A 24706-nucleotide genomic window follows, 5' to 3' on the forward strand; every position below is an offset into this window, starting at 1 on the left:
CATCCTAGCTTGGGACTCTCAAGTCTAACTCAACCTGAAACTAAAAACTGCAAATTACTGGGGTCTCACCATGTCACTTAAGCCCGACGTGCACCGACTGCAGGAGATTCAGTAATACATCCAAAAACCACTCTGATATTTTTAAGGCCCCAGACTTCACAAGCATCTAAAGGGAACCCTACTAAAATATTCGAGCCTAGCCTACTGGCTAAAGTCTAAAAAGTCATCCTGGAAACTGGAGTGCGCCTGGGCTAAATGTGCCTTCAGTGGCTTGCTAACAACTCTGTGCAGATCGGTATTAAAACACAGAATCCCGGTGAACACTCCTGACATTAGTTACTGATGACTATTACAAATGGACTATCAAGCTTAGAAGAGTACTGCCCTACATACCGTAAGTCCTTGTGCACATACACCCACATAATCCATAATTGACTAGGCCACCACAATTCAGGCTAAAACATAAATCAATGTTTCTAATGATAACACCAAGCAAAATTTGTGCCAAAAACAAGTCTAGTAAGCTTGACTAGCTTCTACGTCTATTATCTGGCTTTACACTATAGCAAAATTAAATAATTGCCTTGGATACAGAATTGATACACAGAATTGTGTGCATGCAATTTCTAGGTTTCCTGTGGAAGTCTCCAAAAGGCATTTATCAGTTTTCAGACTTTAGCTATACAGAAGCACTAAATGAAAGGACAACTGGCTCTACACCACGAATACCACCAACCCTCAAGTTATTCAGAGGTGGACCATCAGGTTTGTGGATTTTCTAGGCCTTTTGTTTCTCTTCTCAGGTAGTTTACTCATCCACCATTTCACTATTCACTAGTGGGGAGAAAGCAGAGGAAGGAGAAAAAGCAAAATCGACTCAATCAGTAGCAGAATAATAACAATAATAATAATAATAAATGGTACTTGTTAAGCAATGTTCTAAACGATGGGATAGATGTAAGTTAATCAGGTTGTCCACAGTCCCTGTCCCTCCGTTGAGGTAACGGAGGCCCAGAGGTTAAGTGACTTACCCAAGGTCACACAGCATACAAGTGGCAGAGCCAGGACTAGAACCCAGGCCCATGCTCTATCCACTAAGCCACGCTGCTTTTCTGTACTTACTGAAGCTCATTCAGTACATTTTTTTTTGAGCAGCAAGGCGACTTATGCTTCGGTCCTTCTATGCAGTAACTGTGGTTTTCTCTAATATTCTATAATACATTTGAAAAAAGTTAACCTCTACGGGGTTGTAAGACAAGATAGTGACCATTTTGTTAGACATTTCAATACTTTATGAATTGGGGCAAACTTAATTATACCAGTTATCCAGTAATGTAACTTAAAGCCAGAATGCCCCAAGTACCCTGAACTGCTCTCCTAAGTTTACCTATTCAGAACTGCCTTACTACTGAAAATCTGATCCTTAGCATGGCTAAATTTAACCTGATCTTAAATGCCACAATGGCCAACTCAGGAACTGAAAGATGTTCAGTTTTATCAAGCTTTCACGTGTGCATGTAGAAAGTTGTTAAAAGAAATATTTCACAGAGCTCCATGGACTGATAGTGAGAAAGCAAGAAGTGACAAATTAGAAGACACGTTCGACTGTTTTGATAGGTGTCTATTACAAGCGGTGTTCTTAAATGACCAAAGCTGGGTTATTTAGTAGGGAGCAAACGTTAACGGACTCCATTTAACCCCACCCCTGGAAGACAATAATAATAATAATGTTGGTATTTGTTAAGCGCTTACTATGTGCCGAGCACTGTTCTAAGCGCTGGGGTAAACACAGGGGAATCAGGTTGTCCCACGTGGGGCTCACAGTCTTAATCCCCATTTTACAGATGAGGTAACTGAGGCACAGAGAAGTTAAGTGACTTGCCCAAAGTCACACAGCTGACAAGTGGCCGAGCCGGGATTCGAACCCATGAACTCTGACTCCAAAGCCCGTGCTCTTTCCACTGAGCCACGCTGCTTCTCTATGTCTTCTGAAGTCAGAATTACAGTTAAAAATCAAATCTACTTTTCAGTTTAAATTTGTGAACTTCAAAGTCATTTAATGAGAGTTACTTTTCTTTTAGAATTCGGGATTGTGAGCATGTTTCCTTGAGTAATATTTTCTCCAGAGGTTGACTCCCTTTCATAAGCCCCCTGTAGACTTGGACTGTATAGTGGGGGAGATGCCACTAGCTTGCCTTCACGGCCTTTTGGGCAAGAAGGGTAGCCATGGCAGGCCCTTTGCCCCTGCCCTTTTGGGAGGGAGGAGTCAGCGTGGCTCAGCGCTTGCTCTAGAGAATCTATTCATTTCCTTCTCCTACAGTGACCTGCCGCCCAAGCCCACCACTCTGAGTCACTGGCCGCTACACCATCAGCAAGCCACCGCAGCAGTGCGGAGGGAAACCAGAAGGGACACACCAGCCAGGGAAGGAGACAATTCACACGCTCTGGGGAAGGCAGCAAGAGCAGCAGTAGTAATAACAGAATTAAGCCCTTACCGTACTGTACTAGCACCGGGAAAGAATACACAGGTGGAAATTAGACTGGATCCCTGTACCTTAAGGGGTTTCCAGTTCCTATGATAGACTTGGCACACCGCTTGCAGCAACGCGTAAAGCCGTGTAGAAGACAGGGAAACACCAGCAGAGCAGCCGAATGCCGGGCCTGGGCCAGGCACTCATACTTACTGCCAAAGTGACGGGAAGCAATGACCTAGTAGAGAGTGCAAGTGCCTGGCAAACAGAAGGACCTGGGTTCTAAATCTGGCCACTTGCCTGTTGTGTGTCCTTGGCCAAGTCGTTTCACTTCTCTGTACTTCAGTTACCCTCATCTGTAAAATGGGGATTAAGACCATGAGCCCCTCAGGGGGAGATGGACTGTGTTCCACCCGATTAGCTGGTATCTACCCCAGTGCTTAGTACAGTGCCTGCCACATAGTGAGTTGCTTAAAACCAAAAAAAAGATAAATGAAACTACAGCTTAGCCTTTCACTCCCTTTTCTCCTCCACTATTTTCATTCATTCAATAGTATTTATATTATTAAATATAATATATAAATTTGTATTTATATATTAAATACCAATAGTATTTATTGGTCTGCACTTACTATGGGCAGACCACTGTACTAAGCACTTGTACTAAGCACTTGGAATGTACAATTCGGCAACAGATAGAGACGATCCCTGCCCAGTGACGGGCTCGCAGTCTAAACAGAGGCTCACATTTTCGTGGGCAACCCTGGTACACTGGCTTACCAAATTCTACATGCCACCATGGAGAACAGTATTCCAAAAAAAAAAATCAATCATGTTTATTGAGCACTGTGTACAGAACACTGTACTAAGTGCTTGGGAGAGTACAAAATAACAGAGTTGAGAGACATGTTCCCTGCCCATAATGAGGAGTTTATAGTCTGGGGGGGAGTTTACCGTCTAGAGATTGTTTGGCAATACATACATCTTCTCAAGATCATCCTTTCCTAACACTTCCATCAAAGCTTCAATAATTTAAGATAACCATAAATCTAATTCCTTTTGATGTATCTTTTCTTTCTTGAGGGTGTACCTAAGGATGGAACTAGAAGTTTGTCAGCATAGTCAGATAAAAAGGGTCATCATATTGATGACTGCCTATGGTACCAGACGATCAATTCTCTAAGGTATCCGATGACTAATATGAATTGGCCCAAAGTCTTGTCAAAATAAATTAAATTTACGCAAATCAATATCATAACTGTCAGGTTCTCCCATGTGCCCACACTATTTAGTGTTTCAAAAAAGCCAAAGGACAAGATAAAATTGCATTAACACCCATTAACACTGTAGCTCCAATCACACATTCCATAACCACTTCAGCACTCTGCTCAAATAAAAGCTCACTGAGGGCAGAGATAAGCATGGCTTAATGGAAAGAGGACTGGCTTGGGAGTCAGAGGACCTGGGTTCTAAACCCTGCTCCACCACTTGTCTGCTGGGTGACCTTGGGCAAGTCACTTAACTTCTCTGGGCCTCAGTTATCTCATCTGTAAAATGGGGATTAAGACTGTGAGCCCCACGTGGGACAACCTGTTTTATCTTGGATCTACCCCAGGGCTTAGAACAGTGCTTGGCACATAGTAAGCACTTCAATACCATCATCATCAATGACTACTAACACAACTGTACTCTCCCCAAGTGCTTAGTACAGCTTTCTGCCCAGAAGACACTCAAAAATTAGAGATGACTTTTAGAGCTAGGGAAACAAGCAGAAAGTTTACACTCAAGTTCCATGGTTGTCAATTAAAGCAGGAGGTGGAAATTCTATCCCTAAATCTCAGCCCAGCAAACCAGCCCTCAGAGGTTCACTTGCCTATCAGCTATGTGTTGCTACTAGGTGATCATGCCATTATATGCTATCGCTAGATGAGAGCATATGCCCCAGATTTCCTGGGAAAGTCCCACATATTTGAAAACTACTTTGAAGTATTGTAAAGAAGGAATTGCGACAACTGGGATCGCCAAGGTTAAATCTGACTGCTTACCTGGTTTTGAAATTCAGCTGCTTTAGCTCCCTTGTTTAATGCCTGGATTCCTATAATCAAGCTGGAATACACTATTCAGTCACGATCCCAGTCATTTCGGACCTGTGAGATGGAATGCTGAGACTGCTTTCTTTCACCCCAATTTTCACAGTTGCCAAGTGAGAAAGCTAGGGCACACAAGATCAGGGATGATCATCAACTAATACACATGGTCACCTAGAAGAGGGGCAAACAATTAACGGCCACGGGTACACTAAAGGGACTGAGAGACTTATGGCAAGTTATTCAAAGTCTTCCTTGCCCTCTGAGCGAATCCATTAGCGGGCCTGCTTCCAGTCTACCTGGTTAAGAGCCAGAGCAGTTAACGTGTTGGGGTCTTGGCTGTGGTGGGTCAGAACCACAAGGGGTGTAAATGGCCACACTTCTAAAAGCTTAGCTTTTAGACCCCGATCAAGCTTAATGACCCAGATCAAACCCATTCGTGGCCGAGCACAGCAGAGGCAGGAAAAATGGGTTCTAGTCCTAACTCTGCCCCTTGTGTGCTATGTAACCTGGGCCAAGACCCTTAACTTTCTCTGTGCTTCACATTTCTTGTCTGTAAAATAGGGATAAGACACCTGTTTTCCCTCAAGCTGTGAGCCCCATATGGGACAGGAACTGGGCGCAATCTGAATATCTTGTATATGCCCTACTTCCAGGCACACGGTAAGTAATCTATTATACTTCACCCAACTCTTATTACTTGCATGAACAAATGTGTAAGGCTGTGGCAGGCATATTTTAGGAACAGTATTTTGGAGGTTTGAATTTCTCTGGATCATGGGATCATGAGATGGTAAAATAGGTTAAAAATAATACAAAAGTTTCAAATCCTTTCTCCCTTTCAAAATCATTTCTAAAAGGCCCCTAAAATGCATTCTATGCCAGTGGCCCATTGTTCGATCTGTTACCCTGGATATGCCTCTAAAATAATTGGTCACAGATTTCAAGCGAAAAGCTGTTCATTCATTCAATTACATTTATTGAGTTCTTACTGTGTGCAGGACACTATACTAAACACTTGGGAGAGTACAATCCAAACACATTGCTGGCCCACATCGAGCTTAAAAACTGTTGTTTTGAACCCTGGTTTGCAGGTATCTGCTGAGGGGTGAGACAGAGAAGAGGAAATGGTATGGCAAGTGAGAAATAAGTCATCAATTTCTAACTATGGGTGCTTGGAGTTTAACTAGTGTGCCTTACAGGCCCCTATCAAGCTAATCTAGTAGTTTCAGTTCCTTTCTTACTCCCAATAAAAAGTACTGGTATAAGTGTGTTGCTAAGTGCATATTCCTATACTTCATCTTCCAGCATTGAAAATGGAAGGGGACACACATTCCCAGCACCATATTTAGAAGCAAACTGTATAGCCCTAAAACCAAGAATTGGCTGGAATCCCTTCCCAAGATGTAAGTATATGTACTTAGGGGGGAGAGGAGATACCAGGGGCACACACCAGGCATGAACCATTAAAAGTAATTCTGGAGCACTCATTGGTCCAACTTTCCTAAACCTCCCTCCCACCAGAGGGTTCTACCAGCACGCAGAAGTTAGACCAGCCTACAGCAAGTTTTAAGGGAACATTAAAGCACTGTGAAATTAAAGATGGATCCACATCACAACACTACAGGTGGAGAATGCTAGAAGGAACAAGGAAAAATGAATACTGGAAAAAATAACATTTCTCCATGAAATATAATTGAAAAAAGCAGTTTATTATTTTTAACTGCATCATCAATGTGGTGAGCATAAATTAGGGCACAGAAAAACCTTGAGGCAGACTATCAAGTACTTCTAAATGTGCTCATGACTAAGTTCATACTTTTATATACAGGACAGGGAATGTGTCTGTTTGTTATATTGTACTGTCCCAAGTGCTTGGTACATGGCTTTGCACACAGTAAGCGTTCATGAAATACAACTGAATGAATGAATATATAGGCCACTTATATACAGCAAGGCTCCAACCCTTGCAACCAAATTGAATTCTCTCTCCTGCACCTTCGTTTCACCCTTTTCTACCTTTTTCTTCTGTACTACCCATTCCAGTGTGCCACAGTACCTAAAGGAAGCTGTGTGGCCTGATGGTTAGAGCACAGGCCTAAGAGTCAGAGGACCCATGTTCTAATCCCTGCTCTGCCATTTGTCAGCTGTGTGACTTGAGCAAGCCACTTCACTTTTCTGTGCCTGTTCCTCATCTGTAAAGTGAGGATTAAGACCAAGCCCCATGTGGAACAGGGACTGTGGCCAACCCCAGCAACCTGGCACACAATAAGTGCATAATACCACAATTATTATTCATTATTATTGCTTCAAACAGTTCAGGCTGAGAGCTGAAGAGTCACTGGCCCCTGGATAAAATATTCTCACTGATTGTCTTAACATCTCCAGCGGGAAAGTGATCTTGTCACTTGAGGGCTGTCTACAACATAGTGGCAGCATCATTTGAAATGGCAAAAGGAATTCTATGAATGCACAGTTCTGAGGTGATGGGCTGGTCCAAACCCAAGCCCAAATGGGTTGTCTGCGGGCTCTTTAAAATTGATTTGAGGACGATAAAGTCACGGCATGGGAGCTGGGACACTGTAATCCCTGTAGCATATGGTTGGTCCAGTAAACAAAGATACTATTGCACAAGCTTGAATATTCAGCACAAGCCAACTCAGATCAAGAGGACGGAAGGCCTCTCTATACGCCAAGCCTGAATCTAACCTTGCCCCCTGCATCACCCGCTTCTCCCCACAAAAAATTAGGTAGATGGAATCCTTCCCATATACATTTCATTTGTGCCAAGCCCTGACTACAGTTAATTTCATAAACATGTGGGTGCCATTTAATAGAACTCTTCTTTCCAGTTAAGCCTCTGATCTAGATATAGGTCCAAATGGAAAAGAACCCAAAAACCCAATCAAGATAACAGTGCAACAAGCATAGGATTAGAGAGCAAATCAAAGAAACTTTACCCAAGTTAATTAACTTAAGCACTTTTTGGAAATGGTTGGTGGTGCTTAGAGGCTTTTCCTATGGTCTTTAGGGTACTACTATTGGGGATCTTCCAATTAAAAAGTTCACAAAAAAATTAGGAAGAGATGAATTCTCTGTGCACGCCTCTGAATCAAAAGCACTTCTCTGTGCCTCAGTTTCCTAAATCCTACTCCCTTCTAATAAAACTGTGGGCCCCATAAGGGACAAGGACTGTGTCCAGCCTGATCAAGTTTGAATCTACCCCAGCACTTAGGACAGTGCTTGGCACATAGTATGCACTTAAATTTAATTGGGGCAGTGGGGGAGAGGAGGAGAGAGAGAAACCATACACACACACAAAAAAAAAAACCCACAAACCCAACAACCTTGGTTCCAGGATGTCAAGACCAAGAAGCTGCAAAGAGGAATTGATTCTAATGTAAGTGCATGGCCCAGTCCCACTCACACTCTTATGTTCCTACCATCCTCTAGACTGTAAGCTCACTGTTGGGAGGGTATGTGTCTGCCAACTCTGTTTCAATGTACTATCCCAAGCTCTTAGGACAGTGGTCTGCCAAGTGCCCAATAAATACAATTGGTTGACTGATTAACTCATGTTCCTGCTGGGCATGGAGTGCAACCAACAAGTAGGCAGGCAGAGGTGCAGCACACTGCAAAACCTTCTACCACATTAGTCAGGTACAGGCAAAACTGGGACAAGAACCCAGGCCTTCTAATTGCCATACGGATGTTCTTCCCATTGGACAAAAAGAAGGGCTTGATAAGTACTAAGATATAGCCAAATTATCATTTTCCAAAACATAAAGGGGCTTTTTCTAAGAAGGGCATCCTGTGACGAGCAAGATCTTGTGGAAAAGAGACTGAAATATTTCATACTGATCTTCAGTCCAATTGGCACTTCTACATGAGGCAGCAACTCTACCCAAAAGTCAAATGAAATCCGACGGATACCCTCCACAACATTTAGTTCCAATCCTTTACCTAGGTCACTCTGGACAGGCAAGACGAAGGCATAAAAATCCAGACACATCCCTTAAAAAAAATACATCTCTATACACTTATACAAAGAAATGGCTTCTCTCAATAACTGAATACAAGTTAGTAGCTCACTGCTGACAGATGACTTCCAAAAATGCACCCCAGTTCTCGACACATAAAAAGGAAACCCTCACAGTGCAAATATTCTTTAGTATATTACTAATTGCTAACCAAAAATGGCCCAAATAAATTGGAAGCCTGAAATTCTATTGGGAATATGCAGGTTTAACATAGAGGCAGTTCTCTTAAAACATGGTGGTTTAAATTCATCAAATCCTGCCTTAAGGAAAATGTGTGCTACACTGTATCTGACACCACTTGCATGCAACACAATTTCAACACTGCACTGCATCCAGAACAGACGCACATTATAAGACCATTCCCAAGCTCTGACATCACATTCTATGCAAAATACAGTGAAAACATACACTCTAAAACTGGATTTCCCTTTTACTAAGCCAACCCCAGTTCACAAGTTCACACCAACTTCCGTTTTTCATCTTGTGGTGAACTCCATGTGGAGGCAGAAGTGTCTGCCCCAACCCACAGTAAAAATAATAATGGTATTTGTTAAGTGCTTACCAAGTTCTGTGCCAAGAGCTAATCTAAGCGCTGGGGTAGATAGAAAGTAATCAGGTTGTCCCATGTGGTGCTTACAGTCTTAATCTCCATTTTACAGATGAGGTAACTGAAGAACAGAGAAGTGAAGTGACTTGCCCAAGGCCACACAGTGGACAAGTGGCAGGGCAGGGATTAGGACCCACGTCCTCTGGCTCCCAAACCTGTGCTCTGGTCACTAAACCAGGCTGCTTCTCTAACCGATCCAGGTCAGGTTTTGACTCTGAAACCCAAAGCTGGTCCAGACCAAAACCAGACATAATGTAAGTGCGAGCCCCACCAAGTGACCCAGACTTCTCATTAGACGGTGAGCCCTTTGTGGGACGAGGGCCTGTTCGTTTTGAATCTTACCCCAGCACTTTAGTACAGTGTTTGGAATGTAGCAAGCACAAATACCAAGATCATATTTCTATTTCTGGGTTATTTGGTTTTACATAACAAACTGCCTGTTCTGGTCCCAGTGACAGCCCAAGGCATAACGGTAAAGGCCACATCTGGTTCAGCCGGAAGAAGTGCAGAGGGTTGGGGCAGAGGGTTTCAGAGACACCTCCAAATCTGATTGGATTTGGCTTTGTATCAAAATGGTCTGCTGTGTGACTTGGGGCAAGTCACTTAACTTCTCTACGCATCAGTTACCTCAACTGAAAAATGGCGAGTGCAACTGTGAGCCCCAAATGGGACAGGGACCGTGTCTAACCTGATTTGCTTGTATTGACCCTAGTGCTTAGTACAGCGCAATGACCTTACACTCTAGAGTAGGAGACAGACTAATATAAATAAATGAATTATGGAAGTGTATACAAATGCCGCAAGGCTGAGGGGTGAATATAGGGAGCAAATCTAAATGCCACATATAAAATAAAAATACCAATTCTGTTATATTGCACTCCCCCAAGCACTTGGTAAAGTGCTCTGCAAATGGTAAAAATACTCAATACATCTGATTATCCTGGGGTTACTGGGACCTACACGTGAATGGCTAATTTTGCACAGTAAAAAAACCAAACACGTAAGATCAAAGGACAAGTATCGGCCTAGCCCAAAACAGAATTTGTTCTCCTTTTCTTTGAAGGCAGCTTCATGTAAAGCTTCGTAATGGTAAAAAGATCCTGGTTGTGAGCACCATGAAAAAGCATGATATGGACCTTCCCACAGGAGAGAACTTTAAGGCAGGGCAGGTTCCATGCAGCAAACTATCACGCCATATCACGCCATGTGCTAAGAGCATGGACCATCTCAGGTTCTGCATTTCCTGCTAGAGCCCCAAGCTTCGAAGGGGGAGAAAGGAGGGTGAGTGGGTGAGCACTATATGGGTGGCGAAGGTGCAGCAGCTAGTCCCAATCCACTTCAAACACCATCTGATCTAAGCACTTATCCTTTCCCACCTCGATTACTTCATCGGGCTCCTTGCTGACCTATCCACCTCTTGTCTCTCCCCACTCCAGTCCCTACTTCACTCTGTTGCCCAGATCACTTTTCTAAAAAAAACGATTCGGCCCACGACTCCCCATTCCTCAGGAGCCTCCGGTGATTGCCCACCCACCTCCCCCCCGGCTCTAAAGCATTCTCCCCTTGCCCCCATCTTACCTCAATGACTTCCTACTACAACTCAGCGCACTTGTTTTGCTCCTCAGTGTACCTCAATCTCAGTGCCGACCGCTTGCTAATGTCCTACCTCTGGCCTGGAACTCCCGTCCTCTTCATGTCCAACAGATTGATCACACTACCCACCTCCAAAGCCTCATTAAACATGCATCTCTTCCACGAAGCCTTCCCTAAGCCCTCATTTTCCCTACTCCTCCCATCTACATCCCCCTTTACCCCTGGATTTGTACACTTTACGAACTTGATTTTCACCACACCCTTAGCCCCACAGCACTTATGTATATTTTTATAATTTTAATGTCTGTCTTCGCCCTCTAGACTGTAAGCTCCTTGCGGTGAACACACGTATTAACTCTCCTAAGCACTTACTACAGTACTCTGCCCAGAGTAAGTGCTCTATAGATACAACTGATCGACATTCCTCTCTGGGTTAAGCAGAGCACTGAGAAAGTGCTGTTGAAACTCAGCGAGTTATATGCAGTAGACACAAAAGTGCTCTAGCGAGCACAATGGAAAGACATTTTACTCTACCGTGGTGCTTTACTGAATCCCACTGAAAGAATCTCCAAAGTGGATAGAGGGTGTTCCCTCCTCATTCCACTGGAATCAAGAAAGTAGAAAGTTCCAAATTACTGCATTACGGTGCAAGGTATACTATTCTGTTGGGGAAAAGGATACAAAGATGATTGTTGGATTAGTGTCTTCCAGGGATTTATTTCCCAGATTTAGAGAAGATTGGCAGCCAAACTAAAACAAATTGTTCTAAAGATTATTTGGCTTTCACTGGCAAGCTTCCCTTCAAGACACACTCCAAACCATTAACTTAATGCAGGCCAATCTTCTGAACAACAGGGCCCAGAGACTTGGTACTTTAGGGACAAGGTAAAGAGGCAGGTCGGGCTCCCTCCCGGCCCCGACCCCCTTGTTTCCACCCCTTTCTGATTATAGCATTAAAGTCACTGTAAGGCTAAGGCAAGATTCCAAGTGACTTCTCTAACACAGTTCCTATCACCTATCTAAAGAAGTACAAGGCCTATGGTACACTTTCCCTCTACTTGCTCTTAGTAAATCCAGTTCTATTAATTTAAGGAGTCCCATCACTGTTAAAGATAGCTAAGGAATCTCCCACTTTTGATTTCAGGAGAAGCCCCAGATGGGTAGCATTTTCAGGTACAATAAGAATGTAAACATAAAAAACATTCAAACTAGAGCATTTAATAAAAGAAATACAGTCTGATATATCATCTTCTAGGAGCCCAAAATAATTAATGCGGCATAAAGGGAGTATGGAGTAGCTTTAAATTCTATCGGCTTGTGGTAGCCGAGAGACACTTGATACTACTGTAAAAGAAAGACAGGCATTTCAGATCTTAAGCTCTTGATGAAAATAAGACCCCTCAAATACACATCTTTAGCAAAGAAAATATCAAAAAGACTGTTACCATGCAGAGCTATGGCTTCACGGAAGGGCTGCAAATCAGTCTCTACAGATGAGCTAGTTTCTGTTGAAGTAGCTCGATTAGGGGATACTACAGTCAGTCTGGGGGGAGCTCTAGAGTTTCGTGGAGGAGGAACTTTTCCACACAGGAAGCTGATCAAATCTTCTCTGCGAATAGTTCTTCTGCGCTTTTTAACCCAAGCTAACACATCCTTATTGCGACGCTGATAGCCGATTTGAATTCCTAGATCAAAGCTCCGCTGATGAGCATCCACACTCTCTGCAAGAAAGAAGAGACAGTTCGATCAGTTTTACTTTTTACATTAAGTGAGTTACAAGCTCTACTGTTGAGACTGCTGAGAATTACGCTATTTACCAGTGAGCTTAAAATTCTTTAAAATGATTAAAATGAAATTCGTTTCAAGTTGGAAGTGACATTTAATCTAATCTAGTTCCAATCATCTTAATTGCCATACATCTCTTCGTTCTATTTCAGAAGATAACCAACTTAACAGGTACGCCGGCTTGTCCAAATACCGCGACTTATTTTGCTCTAAACACCATCAGAAATCTAACTGAAATAGGGTTATCCAGAGCAGGAAGAAAAAATTAAATTAGTCAATTTGATTAAGTTGATTCCATTTGGGACAACTTCCAGACAAAACTGGAAATAATTAAGTGGCTACATGGAAGTCTGGCAAAATGTTCAAGATTACAGGGTGAACACAAAGGAGGAACAGAGCAGTACAGAGTGCCATTGGGTGTGCAGTGAGGACTGGAGTTTGACACACCTTGGGCAGTTTCCACAACTCTGGAAAAAGTTCAACACTAGACTCCATCTTGAAAGTCAAGGACAACCATATATTTGTCAGGGTAAATGATAAGCCAGGGCACAGCTAGATCTTGGATGATACCCCCCCAGCCATGAGAATGTTCACATTCCTCTCAAGCATCTTCTGGTGCTACGGCCAGACACACAACACTAAGTTGGAGTGATCAACCGTCTGGCCTATTATGATGAATCTTATCTTACAGTCCAGTTTCAGTGGCTGAAGCCAGCAGTGTGCCTGAAACAGTATTCACAGGCCCTCTACTATCACACTCCTTCCTAAATCTTGACTTAATGGAAGGCTTCCCTAAGTGTGAGGGATTTTTTTTTAATCAAAGGAAGAGGGTGAACCATGTTTTCAACTGAGGCAGAGGAAACATTGGGTTACTGAATAAGAGGACAATACATCTGCCTGGGATGATTTACAGTGAAAGTGGCCTATAAGCAGGAGTTAGATCACCTCGGTAGTTCCTTCCAATTGTATTTTTTCTTCTTAACATTTGGCCATTTTGAACAAAAAGGTTAAAAAGACTTTAACCTTTATAAAGTGTGCTAGCTTTAGAAGTGTGTGCTAGCCAAGCACAAAATGAGATCATTGCAAGGAAAAACAGCATTCAAAATCCCTTTTGGTGGCTAAAACAAGACACAAATAAAGTAGTGAAACAATGAGTTAGAAGTCTGAATAGGATGCAAACGGGCATAAGTAATCCCACTAAGTGTTACCACTTGGGTGAATGTGATTTACTTTTGCAATAAAAGGGGCTGTTTCTGTCAACAGGACTAGGGGAAACAGGAGGCTTGCCACCGGAGTCTCAATTATTTCATTCATTCATTCATTCAATTGTATTTACTGAGCCCTTACTGTGTGCACAGCACTGAACTAAGGGCTTGGAATGCACAATTTGGCAACAGATAGAGGATCTCTGCCCAACAGGCTCACAGTCTAAAAGGGGGAGACAGCAAAACAATTTATCTGCCCTTCTCCCCCTTCCCATTCAGCAATGGGACCAGAAGGCTTAAGGGGAGAACAAGTATTTAGGAATATTACAGAAGGTGCTTAATGGTGCAAAGAGATTAAAAATCAGCCCAATTCAAAGGGCCGTAGCTTGGCCTTCCAAGTCTCCCTCCAGCCCACTGCCCTTCAACCAGCATATCTGGATCACCAACCATGGGCTAACATATATTTGCACTGAAGACTTTTCAGTAACCAGAGTGGGTGCTTCCTTGCCTAGCCATCAACACCCACCCCCACCCAATTCCCCATACAGGAGGCGAGTGATGACGCAAGTGACAGAGAGGATGGCCGACAGTGCCACCAATAGCAGTGCGATGCACATTAGTCCAAAAGAACTGTGGCCTCTTGAACTCCTCCCTTCTATGCAGCTCCAATACTACTATCAGAAACAAAAGGAAAAATGAACCTAGCAAAATCTACTTTTCAACAAAAGCAAAGCTTTTGCCATGAAGATCATTTTTTTCTTTTATTTCAAGCTAAAGCTCAGAAGAGTTTGGCCTTCAGAAAGGGGGTTAGGACATATCAAAAAACACCTTTTAGGGGGCCAAAAAGTTGGAATGGAGGCGGCCAGATGAACTCATGAAATGCCTAAGTTACACCAGGAAAGGGAGTCGGAGAAGGCAAATACACAGCAGGTAGAGATTGGGTGGGGGGGGAGAGCAGAAAACAAAATATGCACCCACCTAAAAGCTGACAGCAAAAACTGGACTGTTTCAAAAATAAAAACCAAAGAAAATGGGAAAATAAGACATTGCCAGTTCTAGGCAAGTAAATATCCTGGCAAAGGTACCTAGCAAATCCTATACAGTTTGGAGGTCTTCATAGATTTCCAAGGACCAAGTGATGATGGAAATGCTAAGGGGAGATAAAGTGGAGCTAGGTAGGACTTTGTAGTAGATTGGTTTTGGGCAAGAAAATTAAAATTTTGAAGCCTTCACACACTGTACTGGGGCACTTGCACCTTAGCTTTACAAATAAGCTACGTTTGGGATCCTCAGCTCTATGTTAACCAATATGTACTGAGCACTTACTGTGTACAGAGCACTGTACTAAGCAACTGGAAAGTACAATACAACAGAATTGGTAGATGTGATCCCTGCCCACAAGGAACTTACTGTCTACAGGGGGAGACAGTAAAAAAAGATTTTGGATAGGGGAAGTAGAGGAGTATAAGAATGCTTACATAAATATTGTGGGGCTGGGCTAAGTGCTTACCTTGTATCAAGCACTGGGATAGGTATAATAAAAATAAGTAGATTAGACGATCTGGGTCCCATAATGGGATCTATGTAAATTACTTGGCTAGGCCCGTCAAAACTAAATCCCTCAGAGCAATTCCTTCTCCCGAAAGGTAGCCAAGGCTTAAGTATCTAAGCTTAGAAATCAAAATAAAAGGCTTGAAAAGAGTTTGAAAGTCAGGGAAATGGCATGACTGAAATTTTTGGGGGGTATGACTTGAGAGCACAAGTAGCAGATCCATGTTCTCCCCCCTCTAGTGTGTAAGCTAGTTGTGGGCAGGGAATGTGTCTATTGTTGTATTGTACTTTCCCAAGCACTTAGTACAGTGCTCTGCATACAGTAAGTGCTTAATAGATACGATTGAAAGAATGATTTTTCTTAATTAGTGCTGGCAAAAGTGCCTGCCATTATAAGAAGTATGGACATTTAAGACCTCCAAATTGAATAAAATTCAAAGGGTGCCCGGGGGGTGCAGGGGAAAGCACGTCAAATCTTTAGAAAAGCACATGAGGTCTAGGGAAAAAAAAGTATGTTCTTATAAGTTGCTTCATTAGGATCTTAAAGTTCACAACTTCTAGAGCAAGATGGCCCTGCATATCATATCTGAGTGCAGATTATTCCTTAAAAACAGAAACATGAACCAAGTGGTAAGCAAGCCACATAAAATACAAAAGCAGTCTTTCAATCCCTCATAGAGGGACAAGAAAATTGTTTTAAGAATAAAAGCTTGGCTTTTAACTCAGGATTATTCTGGGAATGACGTAAGCTAGTTGCCCCTTTTTCTGTTAAAAACATTACGATACTTCTAGGTAGCAAGCCCCTAGTTTGGAATCTAACAATTCCAATCAATACTACTCATCCAAATAGCATAAAAAGTCTTCAAAATGACTTTCCGGCCAGACCCAGAAGGGAGGTTTGCTATTTTTGTTGGACAATACAGATACTATAAAGCATAGTGCCAATCTAACATTTCTAAAAAGTTCTTACTAAAGAATCACTAAAGCCTTCCTTTAATCAAGTGCTCCAACAACAGTTGCTTTCATATGAAAACAAAAGCACCAACTCTTCAACGAAATAAAAACTTAATATGGCAAACAAAATTATCAAAATTAATGCCCAAAATACTTGGTGTGATTGAGGAAAAAAATTTCAAGTTAATAAAAAATAAGTCACTAAATAAGATCCTTGAGGACAGGGATCATGTCTACCCATTTTTTTTTTTTTTTTTTTAATGAGCAGCAGCAGGGCCCATAAGCCTCGGGAGTCAGCTCATAAGGGCTTGGGTTCTAATCCCAGCTCTGTCACTTGATTGCTGTGTGTCCTTGGGCAGGTCCCTTCACTTCTCTATGCCAGTTACCTCATCTGTAAAATGGATATTAAACCTGGCTCAAAATGCCTTGAACCTTACAACACAAGTATTCTGGGTAAGGTTCACTGTACCTTGAACCAAAAACTTCTTCACCGAAAATAAAAATCATCCAAAAAGGTACTCCACTGAAAAAACTCCACAAAAAACATTTAATAAGGATAAAGGAGGCCCTTACTCTAATCTTATCAGTCATTTCAAAACTTACTATTTTATAAATTGAATATATGCATTTGGGGTCTGAATTAGACATGGAATGCAGATGTTATAAAGAAAACAAACTTCAGTGGTCCATTAATAAAGCCACTTGGTCTAGGGGTAAGAAAAAAAAAATTAAATAAAACGGGGGCCCGCCAAGTTAATCCATGTAACCAACTTATCTAGCACTCTCATACTATTGGTATTTTAAGGTCCTGATAAGGTTCTGGTTACTTCAAGCAAAAGCTTCTAATTTGATTTTATTATTTTTTAAACTATGGGGTTTTATGTCAAGGCTTCATTTAGCTGGTTTCAAAAAAGTTTACCAAAGACAACTGGTGCTACATCTGGCCTGAGAGAAGGGACAGAGAGGAAATCCAGCATTCTGGACACCTTGTCCACAAAAACACCTAAATAGAGGATCACAACTGGGTGTGCTTGGTCTGGCCACCTAGATTTATTCCTAGTCTGGCTACCACTCTGACCCACGCATTTGTAATTGGCTGATAGATCCACTAGGACCAAAGAACTCCAGAGTTTACTTGTTTTTGGTATTCCAGAAACTAAACAAGCAAAGTGATACCACAATATTCTGGGTAGGGTTCATGGCGCCTTGAAGACAAACATTTTACGTGCCAAGTTTGCTCTCCCCTTCTATAATTTACACAAAATGTGAAGCCCAAAATGGCAGAACTAATCCAATTAGTCAGCATAAGGTGAATGCTGGTCCTCCTCTGCCTCCCCGCTTCTGAAGGGAGGGTTCCTTAAGGCTCAGTTCTGGGGGCCTGTTTTCCAACTATATCCACTCCCTTGGAGAACTCATTCGCTCCCATGGCTTCCGCTACCGATCTCTATGCAGCCGATTCCCAAATCTGCATCTCCAGCCCTGACCTCTCTCCTTCCCTGCAATCCCTCACATTTCTTCCCGCCTTCAGGACACTGCTATGTGGATGCCCCAGCGACACCTAAATATGCCCCAAACTCGACTCCTTATGGTCCCACCCAAACCCTTTCCTCCCGACTTTACCCATCACTGTAGATAATACCACCATCCTCTATCTCACAAATCCTTAACCTCAACTCACCTCTGGACTGCAAATTCCTTGTGGGCAGGGAACGTGTCATACTCTACACTCCCAAGTCCTTAGTAAGCTCTCAGCACAATTGATCTTATGTGCACAGCATTGTACTAAGCGCTTGAAAGAGTACAACCCAAAAGAATTCCACCCACATATTCAACCTGTCACCACACCCCATCAGTTCTACCTATACAATATTGCAAGAAAATCCACGCTTTCTTCTCCTTTCCAAACTGCTACCATGCTGGATCCCAGTATTTATCTTATCCCACCTTCACTCCTGCATCTGCCTCCTGCATCTCCCTCTCCAATCTGTACTTCTCTCTGATTTACAGATCACCTTCCAACAAATGTTCAGTCCACGTCTCCCTCCTCAAACACCTCCAATGTAGCCCACTCGCCCCTGCATCAAACTCCTTACCATCGGCTTTAAAGCAATCAACTCCTGCCTCTCTGGTCTACTACGGCCCAGCCTACACACTCCATTCCTCTAGCACCAGCTTACTTATCTCGTCTCTCTCGATGCCAACCCCCTTCCCCACGTCCTCCCCCTAGTTTGGAACTCCCTCCCTCTCCATATACACCTGACCACTACTCTACCCACCTTAAAGTATTACTGAGGTCACATCGCTCTATGATGTGAGTCACCTGCATCATCTCTGCACTTGGATCTGAATCTTTGGGCATATGCTCTGCAACCTACCCTCAGCCCCACAGCACTTATATACAGTTCTTTAAGATAAAGATTATAATTACTTATTTGTTTTCATTCTCTGTCTCCCCCTCTAGACTGCAAGCTCCTGATGGGTAAGAAATGTGTCCACTAATTCTGTTGTGTTGTACTCTCCCAAGTCGTGCTCTGTACACAGTAAGCCCTCAATAAATACCATTTAAAGAAGCCCCTTGGAAAAAAGTCAAGGGGAATACAACATGCAACTCATTAACACCACTACCAAAGGTCAATAAGCCAGCTCCTAATTATAAATACAAGATCCTGTACAAGGATGTGCGATCCCTCAAAGGGCAGGGACTGCCTCTATCTGTTACCAATTTATACATTCGAAGCGCTTAGTACAGTGCTCTGCACATAGTAGGCGCTCAATACTATTGAATGAATGAATGAATGAATGGAAGGAAGGAAGTGGAAAATAACAAAGGAAGCCATCAAAGTACTGCAGAACAACCTGTTTTTATCTAACCTGGGATTTGGCAGAGTTTGGCACAAAATAAGTGCTTAATAAATGATAGAAAATGGTCCAGTGCCAAGGGCTGAAAGGGAAATTGGTTTTCTATTATCAATGACACTAAGGACTCAGTATTAAGTATTAAGTACTGGGGGTGAGAAGAGAAGCACAGAGAATATAGGAACGGTCATCCTCCACTACAGGGGACAGGAGTCTCGAGGCAGCAGGAGAGGTTTCAGTTAGCTTTCCAGTAATGGCTGTTGTGAGAAACTAACGGGTTACCAAGAGAGATTGTGGAATCCCTTTTCCTCCATGTAAGGAATGGTTCGAGTCTTATCCTCTAGAGGTCCTTTCCAGCCCAAGAACATGAATTCAGCCGGACATACAGTGCAGAAAGACATGATCATAGGCCCCTTGCGGACAGCTGATCCTATTAGTAGGCCCTTTTTCTTTAGCGGAATTATTCAGCTTTACTGGACTTGACCTAGAGAGATGACAGGACCGAAGGGAAGTGAGGGCAGCGAGTAAGGCAGACCGAAGACCAAACGCAGCAACTCCATGCTAAGAGACAGGGCACCTGCTCTTCCAGGGAAGGGAGAAAAAGCAGGATTTAAACTCATACTTCCCAGCTTTTCCTTTGGTCTCTACTGCTGTCTAGGATCTCAAGTGCTATCAAATCAATTTCATAATCCATTCAAGAAAATTAACTTTGAGCTGGCAATGATAGTATGCCAGCTCCTCTATGATTTTACTAACTTTAGTCTATGGGAAACTAACCCCATTTACTTTTCTTGGCAGCCCGTCTTTTGAGAGTTCTGTATCCATCAAATTATTTTTGCCTGCAGGAGCATCTTACGTTTTCTTGTCACTCAGCAGTAAGACAGTGTCAGGGAACAGTCGTAAAGGTCACCACTAAATCAGGCCACTCAAAACTCATCTGCATTAAAAAAAATTTACATGTCCTTTAATATTGACTTACTCTCCCTGCTTAAGTTTTGTCTGATGCTGGTTTAGTCTTTCACTCAACTCCGCATTAGAACTCCAAGCTCTGATAGATGTCGGAACAGGACACTCCCGGCTGCTTGTCAGAAAAGCTCAAGAGGCCAAGTATACCCCAAAATACATGAGTTTGTCAAGTGCATTTTTTCTCCTTTGAACCTAAGGCACTACACTTCATGTGAATGCTTGAAGTACTGATATCACAACTTTGTGATACAAGAAGAGACAGTAGGAAATCACCTACTTGCTCATCCTTAAATCTACCTTCAAAGGAAACTGCAAGATACAAATTAATCTTAAAATGGCTACTGCCACCCCAAAAAAAAAAAGGAGGCTAACAGAATAAAATTCAAAATCTGAGAACCAAGTGTACTGGTAATAAAGCTTGAAATCAACCACAATATTTACAAGGTAACCATAACAACAGATACACAAGGGGAGGTTGCCGCTCTGTGAAAGCAACATCAAAAATTATCATTTCGGGCGTCTTGCTAGTATCTTGGAGCACAAAACCCTGAAATTTGTGTGTAAACTACACGACCAGAATTGATAATGTTTAAAAAAAAAAAACACCAATTCCTTCACTGCTCCTTTTGCAGCAGTATGCCGTGTCAGCCTGATCAGGCCTGCCCAATTATCCTAAAGCTGAAGTTTAGGAAGACAAGGACGCCCAGTCCACGTCCAAGTAAGTGTTAACAGATTAGATCAACAATGGGATGACCTTCCGAAAGTGTACTCTTTGTGGGTTTGAAGCAAACAGAGGAGGGTAGGTGGTTAAGGGCAGAAGCGTTTGTTAAAAACGTCAGACACGTGATCCAAACACACCACACACGGAAGTGTGAAAAAAAAGCTCCAAAAGAGGCTGGGGAGGAGAAGAAGAAGGAGGGCTAATTCGCCCTCCTAGTTGGGGAACCATCCCCACCCACTGCTTAAGGTGGGGATGAAGAGAAAACGGTTTGGGCATCGCCGACCGACCACTCCCCAAGGGTTTTGTCCCCGGACAGTTTTCCATCGGTGGAGGGGAGGAAAACGCCCGGCCACGGGACATTTCCGGGAGAAATAGTTTCGACATGTCCGGCCCTTCGTCATCGGGCCGATTATCCCCGGGGGCCGGTGGGGAGGGGTGGTAAAAGCAGGGTGACTCGGTGGCAAGAGCCCGGGCTTGGGAGTCAGAGGTCGTGGGTGCTGATCCCAGCTCCGCCACTCGTCAGCTGTGTGACTTTGGGCAAATCACTTCCCTTCTCTGGGCCTCAGTGACCTCTTCTGGAAAATGGGAGCCTGGGAGCCCTGCATGGGACAACCTGATCACCGAAGCGGCGTGGAAAGAGCCCGGGCTTGGGAGTCAGAGGTCAGGGTCAGGGGTTCGAATTCCCGGCTCAGCTGCTTGTCAGCTGGGTGACTTCGGGCAAGTCACTTCTCTGCAATTCAGTGACCTCATCTGTCAAAAGGGGATGAAGACTGCGAGCCCTATGTGGGACAACCTGATCCCCTGGTATCCTCTCCAGTGCTTAGAACAGGGCTTGGCACACAGTAAGCGCTTAGCAAATGCCCTATTTATTACTGTATTTCCCCCCGCCCCCAGCGCTTGAGAAGCAGCGTGGCTCAGTGGCAAGAGCCTGGGCTTGGGAGTCAGCGATCATGGGTTCGAATCCCAGCTCTGCCACTTGTCAGCTGTGTGACCGTGGGCAAGACACTTCACTGGGCCTCCGTTCCCTCATCTGTAAAAGGGGGATGAAGACTGTGAGTCCCACCCGGGACAACCTGATGACCCTGCAGCGCAAGCCCGTCATTGGGCAGGGACTGTATCTGTTGCCGATCTGTCCATTCCAAGCGCTTAGTACAGTACTCTGCACATAGTAAGCGCTTACCAAGTACCAACATAGTAAGCGCTCAATAAATACTATTGAATGAACAATGCTCTGCACGTAGTAAGCGCTTACCAACTACCAACATAGTAATCGCTCAATTAAATACTACTGAATGAATGAACAATGCTCTGCACATAGTAAGCGCTCAATAAATACTACTGAATGAATGAATAATGCTCTGCACATAGTAAGCGCTCAATAAATATTATTGAATGCACAATGCTCTGCACATAGTAAGCGCTCAATAAATATTGTTGAACAATGCTGTACATGTAGTAAGCGCTTACCAACTACCAACAAAGTAGGCGCTCAATAAACACTATTGAATGCACAATGCTCTGCACGTGAGTGCTTACCAAATACCAACATAGTAAGCGCTCAATAAATACCATTGAATGAATGAACAATGCTCTGCACAAAGTAAGCGCTCAATAAATACTATTGAATGCACACTACTCTGCACGTAGTGAGCGCTTACCACCTACCAACATAGTAAGCGCTCAATAAATACTACTGAATGCACAATGCTCTGCACCTGGTGAGCGCTCATCAATACCAACATAGTAAGCGCTCCATAAACACTATTGAATGCACAACGCTCTGCACGTAGTGAGCGCTTACCACCTACCAACATAGTAAGCGCTCAATAAACACTATTGAATGCACAATGGTCTGCACGTAGTGAGCGCTTACCAACTACCAACATAATAAGCGCTCTATAAATACTATTGAATGCACAACGCTCTGCACGTAGTGCGCGCTTACCACCTACCAACATAGTAAGCGCTCAATAAATACCATTGAACAATGCTCTGCACAAAGTAAGCGCTCAATACTATTGAATGCACAATGCTCTGCACGTAGTGAGCGCTTACCACCTACCAACATAGTAAGCGCTCAATCGACACTATTGAATGCACAATGCTCTGCACGTAGTGAGCGCTTACCACCTACCAACATAGTAAGCGCTCAATCGACACTATTGAATGCACAATGGTCTGCACGTAGTGAGCGCTTACCACCTACCGACATTACCCTTATTACGAGTGCTTGGAAGAGGGAGCGCTTAAGCAACGCCATCCTTATTATTACAAGAGAGCGACCCGCGGGGAGGGAAAGGGGGGGGGGGTTGGGAGGCGGCCTTACCTTTGTAGAGGTTGGTGACGGCAGTGGCTGCGTTCTGGAAGGGAACCCAGAGGGAAAGTCCTTGCTGCTGACAGACGCGGTCTGGAGGGGAGAGCAGACGGGGGGCGGTGAGAGGGGGGCTCGGGGGAGGCGGCCAACGGCCATGTTGGCTTTCGCCATTTTGTGCGGGGCTCCGCCGGGAAGGCGGGGTAAGGGGGGGGGGTCCCCGGGGACGGGCCACCCTTGGTGTGTCGTGTCCCCCAAATCCCGCCGTCGCCTCGGGGCGGGGCCGAGCCCCCCCCCCCCCCCCGCCTCCTCTCCCGGGGAGCGGCCGGGACACAATGGAGCCGGTCCTTAATCGCCATCTTGTGGGTGTCGTCGTCGCCCCCGGCCGGGTGTGGCCTAAAAATCAAAACCCCCCGCAAAAAGGATCCCGGCCGAGGGGGGGGCCCTCCCCGCGCCCCCAGCCGGCCGCCATCTTGGGGTCCCCCCTCTCGTGTGGGGGGGAGGGACACCCCCTTCTTTATGAGGCGGGGGGGGCCGAGCGGAAGTGCCACCTGCCGCCATTTTGTATGGTCAAGGGTGGGGGCCCAAGAGGGGGCCCCAACCGGAAGTGCCACCTGCCGCCATTTTGTATGGTCAAGGGGGGGGGGGCGGCTCACCTTTGTAGAGCTGGGCCACGGCGGTGGCCGAGTTCTGGAAGAGGTGCCACAGCTTCTGCTGCTTGTGCTCGGGCTGCGCGGCGGCCGCGTCCTCCTGCAGCTCGGGCGGCAGCTGCTCGTCCTGCTCCGCCTCGGCCAGGCACTGCCGCTCCCACTTGGTGAACCAGTGCTCGGGCCCGTGCTCCTGGATCTCGGCCTCGCCCTCCTCCTTCTTGTCCTCCATGGCCGGGGCCCGGCGACCGGCTCCTCGGGCTGCCCTCCGCAACGGCCGCCGGGCTGCTCCTACCGCCCGCCCATGGCGTCGCCGGGCCCCGCTCGCCTCCTGCGCCGCCGACCCCACACTGAGGACTGAGGCCCGACGCCGCCTCCCCTCCCTCCCCCGCCCGGCGCCTGACAGGCCGAAGCCCCGCCCCCGCGCCGCCCCGGACGCCCATTGGCCGCCCAGGCCGGCCCGCCCACCGAGCCCGGCTCCTCATTGGTCCCGACGCCCGTCCGTCCCGAAGAGGGCGGGCGGGGCCACTGTCATAAAGGGGGAGGAGCGAAGAATGGTTGCATCCGCGGGGGGGGGGGAGGGAAAATAAAGGAAGGGAGGCGCTCGTACGCATGCGCAAGGAGTCGGCGTGACCTCGCTCCCGGCCCTGCCTCCGGGAAGGCCTCCGGGCTTCCCCCATCCGGCCCAACTGCGACTCCCGGCCGCCCGCCGCCTTGATTCCATTTATTGCTATTGTTCTTGTGCGCCCGTCTCCCCCGATTAGACTGTAAGCCCGTCAAAAGGCAGGGACTGTCTCTATCTGTCACCCATTTGTCCATTCCAAGCGCTTAGTACAGTGCTGTGCACCTAGTCAGCGCTCAATAAATGCTATCGAATGAATGCGTGGATAATAATAATGATAATGCTGGTAT

At 44.9% G+C, this 24706-nt stretch overlaps 1 protein-coding gene across 1 annotated transcript in view; it reads right to left on the reverse strand.

Moving 5' to 3' along the window:
- The window catches only part of C2H16orf72 (chromosome 2 C16orf72 homolog), a 28806-nt gene extending 4649 nt beyond the window's left edge, over positions 1–24157 (reverse strand). The window contains exons 1-3 of the mRNA XM_029051792.2: positions 23804–24157; positions 23163–23243; positions 12244–12519 (exon numbers count right to left, since the gene is read on the reverse strand). Coding sequence (XP_028907625.1) covers positions 12244–12519; positions 23163–23243; positions 23804–24026 — 580 coding nt within the window. The 5' untranslated portion in view covers positions 24027–24157. The remainder of the gene's footprint in view (positions 1–12243; positions 12520–23162; positions 23244–23803) is intronic.
- Between the last annotated feature and the right edge of the window lie 549 nt (positions 24158–24706).

This window comes from Ornithorhynchus anatinus, chromosome 2 (assembly GCF_004115215.2).
Source record: "Ornithorhynchus anatinus isolate Pmale09 chromosome 2, mOrnAna1.pri.v4, whole genome shotgun sequence".
NCBI classification, from domain to species: Eukaryota; Metazoa; Chordata; class Mammalia; order Monotremata; family Ornithorhynchidae; genus Ornithorhynchus; species Ornithorhynchus anatinus.